The sequence below is a fragment of the Salmo salar genome, chromosome ssa15 (assembly GCF_905237065.1).
Source record: "Salmo salar chromosome ssa15, Ssal_v3.1, whole genome shotgun sequence".
NCBI lineage: Eukaryota > Metazoa > Chordata > Actinopteri > Salmoniformes > Salmonidae > Salmo > Salmo salar.
In genome coordinates this window covers 106,518,401-106,527,944 of record NC_059456.1, presented here as the reverse complement: position 1 = coordinate 106,527,944, position 9,544 = coordinate 106,518,401, and the positions used below count along the sequence as shown (strand labels likewise).

The 9,544-nt window shown below is 41.8% G+C and overlaps 1 protein-coding gene across 5 annotated transcripts in view; it reads left to right on the top strand.

The window, feature by feature from the left end:
* Window positions 1-4,588: 4,588 nt before the first annotated feature.
* hdac6 (histone deacetylase 6) overlaps window positions 4,589-9,544 on the top strand; it is a 48,196-nt gene continuing 43,240 nt past the window's right edge. For 4 of the 5 annotated variants that reach the window (XM_045696530.1, XM_045696528.1, XM_045696527.1 and 1 more), the window contains exons 1-4: window positions 4,589-4,833; window positions 5,378-5,498; window positions 6,856-6,969; window positions 9,095-9,180. In XM_045696530.1, coding sequence (XP_045552486.1) covers window positions 5,421-5,498; window positions 6,856-6,969; window positions 9,095-9,180 — 278 coding nt within the window. In that variant the 5' untranslated portion in view covers window positions 4,589-4,833; window positions 5,378-5,420. The remainder of the gene's footprint in view (window positions 4,834-5,377; window positions 5,499-6,855; window positions 6,970-9,094; window positions 9,181-9,544) is intronic. The other variant, XM_045696529.1, reaches the window with a different exon arrangement.

The following is a 9,544-nucleotide window of genomic DNA, read 5'->3' as shown; positions in this document are numbered from 1 at the left end:
GACCCCGCCACAGATCACAGATTAACTGATTTACCATGGCAACTAGAGCCGCGTACTTTTCCCCGTCGGAAGCACAAATCCTCATGGAGGCATACGAGGAGGTAAAATATATAATTAAGAAGAAAGGCAACACCGCCACAGTGATAAAGCAAAGAGAAAAAGCGTGGCAAAGTATTGCAGACCGCCTGAATGCGTAAGTAGTGCACAATTACACAGTCACCGCTCCGCTGAAACATCACAATTACAATTCAAATATTTAATTCACATCTCCAAAAATGCAGTTGTACTGTAATTATGAAACGGTTAAATTTTTAATTGAAATGCACTGCAGATATGAGTGAAATTGTGTAAAGTAACTCCATCACACTGTATAAAGCTATGATAGATTTTTTGATATTTTTACTGAAAACAAGACAAAAATACCAAGTAATTTTTTGCAGTGTGACTCCATTAAATGTGTGTGTGTGTGTGTGTGTGTGTGTGTGTGTGTGTGTGTAGATTAAACATGAACGGGCCAAAACGGACATGGCAGCAGGTCAAAATCAAATACAAGAACATTCTGCAGAATGGTATGGTCCCTGACTAATATTTAACAAAGCACAAGCATATATTGTACCCAGAAGGTGCCTGCTCACACATTGTCTGTACTGTTTTAGCAGTGAAAAAGAATACCCACAGACAAGGCACGGGTGGTGGGTCACCAAAGGCTGACCTTACCCCAGCAGAGGACATGGCCTTGGAGCTAAATAAAGGCAGGCCCGTCTTAGAGGGGATCCCTGGGGGGAAAGAGACGAGCATAGGTTCCTCCCAAGATGCCACCCGCTTCATTCAAGGTATGTCCTTCCATCTCTACATGGGATACAACCACATTCATATTGAATCAATTTGGACTGTCTGACTTTGGTTTACCTATTGCCTTGCAGTGTCTGGCAGCACTGTGTTCCTGTTAGAGCCACCAGCACAAGCACCAGACGATGCTGATCCAGTGAGTACTCCATCAAAGGCATACTGTAGGCCTGGCATGTCTTGTCTACTAGCTTCAATATGAATCCGATTAAATGTGATAGGGTGAAGGCCCCAGTGCAGCAGCAACAGCACATGATGGAGACGATGATGAGGAGGAGACCATCTCTCTGGATTCCAGAAGGCATGAGGTATCATGTTAAGACTGTGAAAGTACTATTTACTCTACAATGGTGAGGAGTCCTCATCAAAATCAAAAAATCTAATTTCTTTTACAGGACCCAGATGCTATACAGTGGGAAAACCAGCCTGGCAACATAGTGCGTATTAATAAAAGGACACCACATCCTGCCAAATTCCAGCTGCGCTAATTGTATTGTGTTCACAGAGCTCACAAGCTATCAGAAAGTTGTATGGCAACCACCTCCGGCGCCAAATAGAACTGGCAGACATAGACATTCAGTACAAGAAGAAAAAGATGGAAAATCTTGCACTGGAGTCCGAAATAAAAAAGAGGACAATTAGGAAACTGGACCTTGAAATAAAAAAACTTGAGAGGGAGGTGAGATATGCCTTCAATGTACACTGTATGCTAACTGTAACACAAATGTATTAATCATTATTTTTCTTTCCTCCCCCAGCTCCAAGAAGATGACACAGCTCAAAATAAAAATTAGGTATATTCTCGTAAAGTCAAGTGAGCCATGACATATGAGCTCTTATTGTGAGCAGACAGGACGGTGGCATCTTTCTAAGGTTTTTTTATTTTCCCAGCAATCAGTACAACCAAGTCATCGTTATAAGGCATCGCCCTCTTTTGCCCACCCCCCAGCACCAGGTGTGGCCACTAGCCTATATGAAGGCCCAAAATTGTGTGTTCCTTTCTGCTCTGACAATGGCATGCCCATTCGTGCGAGATGTGGTGGATGAAGAAGCACTTGTGCTGAGGAGAGCCTTCAGGCGAGAAAGGGTCTTCAGGGACCGGTTGGACCCACTGGCCTTCCCTGATGACCATCTATATGAAAGATACAGGTTTTCTGCAGATGGCATCAGGTATCTATGCAGACTACTGGGTCCCAGGATTAAGCACCGCACTGCACGGAGCCATGCACTGAGTGTGGAGCAAATGGTTTGTGTGGCCTTGCGCTTTTTTTCTAGTGGAGCCTTCCTGTACTCAGTGGGGGATGCAGAACAGCTGAACAAGGCCACAATTTGCCGCACAATAAGGAGTGTGTGTCTGGCTATCAAAGCATTAGCAGATGTCTTCATCTCCTTCCCTGGCCACAGAAGACTCTGTGACATCAAAGAGGAGTTCTATAGGATTGCAGGTAAGAGGATCTACAAATTACAGGACAACTGTTAACACATAGTAGGATACTCATTACTTTGTGTGACAGGTTTCCCCAATGTCATTGGTGCAGTGGACTGCACACACATAAGGATAAAAGCCCCCTCAGGTGCCCATGAGGCCGATTTTGTGAATAGGAAATCCTTTCACAGCATTAATGTTCAGGTGAACATAACTTTTTGATATTGTCCATTGACGAACACTCTGCATTGCCAGTGATGTGCATTGATTGGTGTAATATTCCTCATCTTATGATTTCAGATGGTCTGCAATGCTGACTGTGTGATCAGCAATGTTGTGGCAAAATGGCCTGGCTCAGTCCATGACTCCAGAATCTTTCGGGCCTCTGAAATCTATCAGTGCCTATCACAAGGTAAGCCACACAACCCCTATTTATAACCATCATGGCTGTGTCAAGAATATCACTGTGTTTATGAGGTAGTAATGATGAGATTTTGTGTTGACAGGTGAATTCTCTGGTGTGCTGCTGGGAGACAGGGGGTATGGCTGCCAGCCTTTTCTCCTGACACCTTTCACAGACCCCCAGGAAGCACAGCAGGCCTACAACCATGCCCATGCCAGGACCAGGGCCAGAGTTGAAATGACCTTTGGCCTCCTGAAGGCACGCTTTCACTGCCTTCACAAATTAAGGGTCAGCCCTGTTAGGGCATGTGATATTACTGTGGCTTGTGCTGTCCTCCACAATGTGGCCTGCCTGAGGAAGGAGAGGGCCCCCAGAGTGCCACCAGCCATGGACTGGGACAATCCGGCAATCTTCCCTGATGACGACAGTGGTCGGCTGCTGAGGGACCAATATGTGTTGAATTATTTTAGTTAGTATGTGTGCTTTCAATTTTGGTTAAATATGTCCTGCGGTGGCAGAGGAATTGGTTTTTTTTTGGGTTCGTTTTTTTACGAATTTGGCCTCTTATGATGTTTGTGCGGTATACTGTGTGTAATACAAGGCTGCAGGGAGGCTACTGCATCCATTCATTTGTCTGTTCAGTTGATGTGTATGGATTTGTCCTGCATTTATTTTAGTGTGCAGACATGCAGGGTGTGTTATATACAGACCTTTGAATGTGTATGTATCATTTTGTATAATATGCTTGGATTCTGTGCTTTCCATCTTGTAGTCACTGTGACTTCAGTTTCGAAAGGAGCTGATGGTTTACCTGCTTTGTTTTGTCCTTATTCAATAAAGGAACATAATGTTACACATTGTGTTTTTATATTCATATGGAATGTGTATTTGTTTATATGACAGAGTACTAGGGCCACACTGAAGAAAAAGGATAAAGTCATAAATTTATGAGGCTGGTTCTTTCTGCAGAAAAGCTACATATTGTTTTTACAGTTTTGATACTTATGACAATGTGATACTTAATATTCTGGCACATCAGCATGTCTTTGTTTATGAAACCATACTGAAGTACAATTTCACGAAATGCCCCACATCTGTCATTTTAACAACTGTCCTCCTTTAAAACAACCGGTTACAATATTATTACTTGTGTTTTTTCCCCTCTGTGGCCCTAATATTCTATCATTTTATATATAGCCTTATAGTCTATGGGAAACTGTAAATTATCTAATGATAGCAACATAATCTAAAAATTATTTTTTATCCAAAATCATTGAAATTAATGATCACAAACGTTTAAATAATGACAGTGGGTCTAGTTATGTGATAACAATGTATAGTGAGCAGTGAAATAACTATTGGTTTCCATTTGTGGTGACTGCTGACTGACATTAGGGATGAGATTAAATAGATCCTGGAATTTAGCCTGGTCTGGAGCAGGCTAGCTCCACAGAATAAATCTCCATGGTAATTTATACCATAACATATCCTCCTGCCCCCTATCCATCTTTAGTGCAACCGGATTACGGATCAATTGAGCCAGGATCACCAAGATATCCTGGCTTAATCCCTTATCCTAGTTTTGTGCAACAGGCCCCAGGCCTCGAATCCTCGACCTTCTAAACCCGAAGTCCAGCGCGCTGAGTCGATATCCGCGCATTTTAACCGAGGGTCGTGACACTGTGATTGTTTTGGTTGGCATTGGACCAGACCAGAAAACATCACACACGGACCACAAAGCATTGCACAGAAGAACACACACAACCCCCGTGCTATATCTCTTGGGCTTCACTTGTATTGTTAACAGCGACCTCAAAATAGATACTGTGTACATACACCATTCAAAGACGCGTCATGCACTCGGGGCGCATTCATTACGTCGAAACGGTTGCAAAACATTTATTTCTCTAACGGAAGCACCCCGAACGAAACACCGAGGGACACATACTTGAATTTCTCAAATTGAAAGTGTCGTTTTTTTTGTTGCACGACGTTTTGTTTTTGCAACTGTTTGGACTAATGATTTTACTAATGATTTTACACTGCAGTGTGGGATTTGCCCGACGTCATTTCTCCGCGACGTGTCTGGACGTGTGCGACGCTGTCGCCGCTCCACTTCGCGCTCAGGAGGAGGATCAGCTAACGCCAAACATCAAGTGTAAGTGAAGTGTATGCTGTGTTATTGTCGTGGCTCTATACTTCTTGTCTATACGCTCTATTTTATTGCAATTTTGTGCTCTGAAAAATGACTACAATTATTTGAATTAGAGGACGGAGAGCATTTTAGTCCAACGTTAGTCTTGTTATAGCTAAGCATCGGCTAACGTTAACCACGGATGAGACATTGTTGCTACTTGTTTTCTTTAAAAATAAAACCCACCTTTGACTAGTTGATACGGATACAATGACCGCTTTTGAAATGCACATTTGTAACGTTAGTAATATCTGCCGGCTTGTATCGGGTAAACTGGATATTATTGGGTATATGTCTGTGACAACATGAGAAAGTGAAATCACCTGTCCAACAACAACAAAATGACTCCGTTTCAAAACACAGTCCCCATCTTCCTGGGAAAAGAAAAGTGATGCTTTCAAAGCCCACTCGACACTATTGATTATTCATTAGGGTTCCGTGATTTCCTAACTGGACAGAAATGATCTGTTATCATCAGCTATTTGATCTTTGTTGATATATGTTCTAGGGTGTGTAGGTGTTTCTGTGGACGGTAGTGTATCTGCTGCAGTATGGATTCTGTGCCAGAGACCAGGTCAGTCAGACGTTCCCCTCGCACGTCAAAGTCACCGGACAACAACGCAGCCAAAGTAAGAGAATTAGGAGTCTGTCTACTATCTACATGTCTATGATAAGAAGTTAATAGAGCTAGCCACCATATTTAAGTAGACTCACTGTAGCTCGCTCTTGACTGTAGGTTATATCAGGGATGGCTAACAACAGAGATCCTATTAAATGACTAAGATGAGTTATGTTGTAAATACTCAAGGTTCTGGAATGGGGGGAGAAAAATGGCAGCCATTTTGGTCAGGTAGAAATCAAAAACCAGTCTAATTGGAATGAATGGCAGTAGAGGCATAATCCTGATTTTATTTAGAAAGAAAAATAAAACAAAGGCATGTGATACATCAGAAATTGTTTAACATAATTATTATCAACATAAAATATTGTCATATAATCATAAATACAGTTTATAAGGGGTTTTATACACGTTTTATGTATAAATAGCCTCTAAAATATATGTAAACAGACCATAAATGTCTAAATGTTTGTTTTCTTGGGAAGTTGGAAGTGCTATTATATGATACAATATCATTTACAACTTGTCTAAGTTCCATCAACTGATTTCATTCAATTCCAGGCTGTAGATTGACTGTATTGTATTGAATGGAATGTTGGCGTATTTGCAGTTAATTAGAAAGAAATGATGGGATAATTCCTTTAAAACTGACTGGCTAAGCTAGCTAACAAACATGCAGTGCAGATAAGTTCTTCAAGTACATTATTTAATCACAGCACTGGTACCACCATGGTTGACCAACTCCCTGACCAACATGGCTGACTTTTTGGACCATCATAAGAAGGTTCAATACCATTCTAGTATTCTAAACCCTAATTCTCGGTGACCCAACTGGCTGGCTGTGTAAGCCAGTTTGTTGCTCAAACCCTACATAAACACACACGATTCAACCGATCAAGGACCTGAGAAGCAGCAGACTACTAGAATCAGATGTGTTAATGCTGGGTTGCAACAAAATTCTGCACTTCCAGTAGCTCTTCGGGAGAAAGGCCTGGTCACTCCTGCCACAGATTAACCAGTTAGATGTAACACATTGCTTTTGTTCCAAATGGTATCCTATTGCCTATGCAGTGCTTTTGACCAGGGCTCATAGGGTCCTGGTCAACAGTAGTGCACTATAAAGGGATTCATGTGCTATTTAAGACACAGCTGTGGCTGTTAATGATCACCGTGTTGATGGTGGAGTTTGACCACGTAGAAGCTGTTGTTCCACACACACAGACATTCACTTTACAAGACAGGGTCATTTCTTCAAACATCTTCAGTCAGTTTTTCACTCTAATGGTCTCCTAATTACTTGGAGAGTTATTTTACTGGGACAACAACAACAGTCTTCAACATTTGCCTGTTACTCACCTCTGCCTCAGAAGGAGAGCGGCAAGGCCCGCAAGAAGACGAGCAACCTGCAGGAGACTCGGAGGAGAGGAAGAATGGACAGAAGTAAAGGAGAAGAGGACATAGCCAATCAACTGAACAACCTGGTACACACTTTAGAGAAGAAGCCTAAAGGGAATTTAAATGTGGGAGAAATTTACATTTGTATGTAAATGAGTGTGTGAGAGAGATGGAGAGGAAACGGTGAATCTAGAGAGGAAACGGTGAATCTAGAGAGGAAACGGTGAATCTAGAGAGGAAACAGTGAATCTAGAGAGATAGAGAGGAAACGGTGAATCTAGAGAGGAAACAGTGAATCTAGAGAGGAAACAGTGAATCTAGAGAGGAAACAGTATATCTAGAGAGGAAACAGTGAATCTAGAGAGGAAACAGTGAATCTAGAGAGGAAACAGTGAATCTAGAGAGGAAACAGTGAATCTAGAGAGGAAACAGTGAATCTAGAGAGGAAACAGTATATCTAGAGAGGAAACGGTGAATCTAGAGAGGAAACGGTGAATCTAGAGAGGAAACGGTGAATCTAGAGAGGAAACGGTGAATCTAGAGAGGAAACGGTGAATCTAGAGAGGAAACGGTGAATCTAGAGAGGAAACGGTGAATCTAGAGAGGAAACAGTAAATCTAGAGAGGAAACAGTGAATCTAGAGAGGAAACAGTGAATCTAGAGAGGAAACAGTGAATCTAGTGAATCTAGAGAGGAAACAGTGAATCTAGAGAGGAAACGGTGAATCTAGAGAGGAAACAGTGAATCTAGAGAGATTGAGAGGAAACAGTAAATCTAGAGTGGAAACGGTGAATCCAGAGAGGAAACGGTGAATCTAGAGTGGAAACGGTGAATCTAGAGAGGAAACGCTGAATCTAGAGAGGAAATGGTGAATCTAGAGAGGAAACGGTGAATCTAGAGAGGAAACGGTGAATCTAGAGAGGAAATGGTGAATCTAGAGAGGAAACGGTGAATCTAGAGAGGAAACAGTGAATCTAGAGAGATTGAGAGGAAACAGTAAATCTAGAGTGGAAACGGTGAATCTAGAGTGGAAACGTTGAATCTAGAGAGGAAACGGTGAATCTAGAGAGGAAATGGTGAATCTAGAGAGGAAACAGTGAATCTAGAGAGGAAACAGTAAATCTAGAGAGGAAACAGTAATCTAGAGAGATGGAGAGGCAACAGTATATCTAGAGAGATGGAGAGGATACTGTGGAGATGGAGAGACGGAAAGGAAACAGTGTGTCTAGAGAGGAAACAGTGTATCTAGAGAGAAAGGAAACTGTGATTCTAACATTTTACGCTGTTTACGTCATTTATTCTGAACACATAATAACCTCATCACTCATTGTCAGCTAGTGCTGAGTGATTGACTTTCCCCCCGGTTATTAAACAACTAACTGACCGACGTCGGTTTAATTACTTGATTTACATTTCGTTTTTGTGTGAGCGCAGCACGCCGTTTCTCTAGAGAGAAAATCAAGTCAAGAACTATGTGGGACGCTGGGCTGAAGGTAGTTGTAGTTTTTCATGAAGCAAATATTCAGAGGATTTCAATGCGGAAACGTGATAATGAACTACAATGACCATAATCCATTGCGCTTGTTCGTTCCAACGCGGACACAGACGAAAAACACTTTTATCGCCTGATCGGATAGGTTAGATACACACAGCCCTTATAGACCGTACTAGAGAGGAATGTACACAACACAATGAGGAGAGAGTTTGTGAAAGTATGTCTAGTAAACTAGTAAAATGGTTTAGTCAGACTGCAACATACTTAGGCAGGCTAGCTAAAAAGGATGACTACAGACAGTACAATACGGGGGAGAACAGAGATAACGTGAGATAATAGATCGTTTGGCTGGCTGACTGCTACTGTCTGAGCAGAGATGAGATGATAACTTTTAAGGAATCAAATAAAAACAAAGTAATATACACAACTGAAATATGTTATTATTTAGTCATTTACTATTGACGTCTACCCAATGTAGACCTGACATAGAATCGTTTTTGGGCTTTGGAATTAAAAGCTCTAAAATCATCGTAACGTCATTTCATAATACATTTAATGTAATAAAAAAATAATCGAAAGTTTAATAGAAAACGGTTTATTTTCTAATAATCGAACCGAATCTGAAACCAACCTCAAAAAAGGACTAATCGCTCAGCACTAATGGCTGTTGTTGTTGTGTGTTTGTGTTTGTGTGCGCTCACGTGTTTTGTGTGTAGGATCTGTGTAACGAGGCTTCAGCCACAGGGACTGGTCTGGTGTTCGACAACATGTTCACCCGCCATTACTGTCTTTGGGATCCCAGGTGATTGTCATGTTTTCTGAACCCTGTTCATCTTCTCTCCTTGCTGCTCCAGGTGGGTACACTCTGTATACAAAAATATGTGGACACTCCTTCAAATTTGTGGATTTGGCTCTTTCGGCCATTGTATGACATGGAGCACAAATCCATGCAATCTCCACAGACAAACAGTGGCATTAGAATGACCCATACTGAAGAACTCAGTGACTTTCAACGTGGCACCGTCGTAGGATGCCACCTATACCAACAAGTCAGTTCGTCAAATTTCTGCCCTGCTAGAGCTTCCCCGGTCAACTGTTAAGTGTAAACTTTTTGGAGTAACAACGGCTCAGCCGTGAAGTGGTAGGCCACAACAAGCTCACAGAAC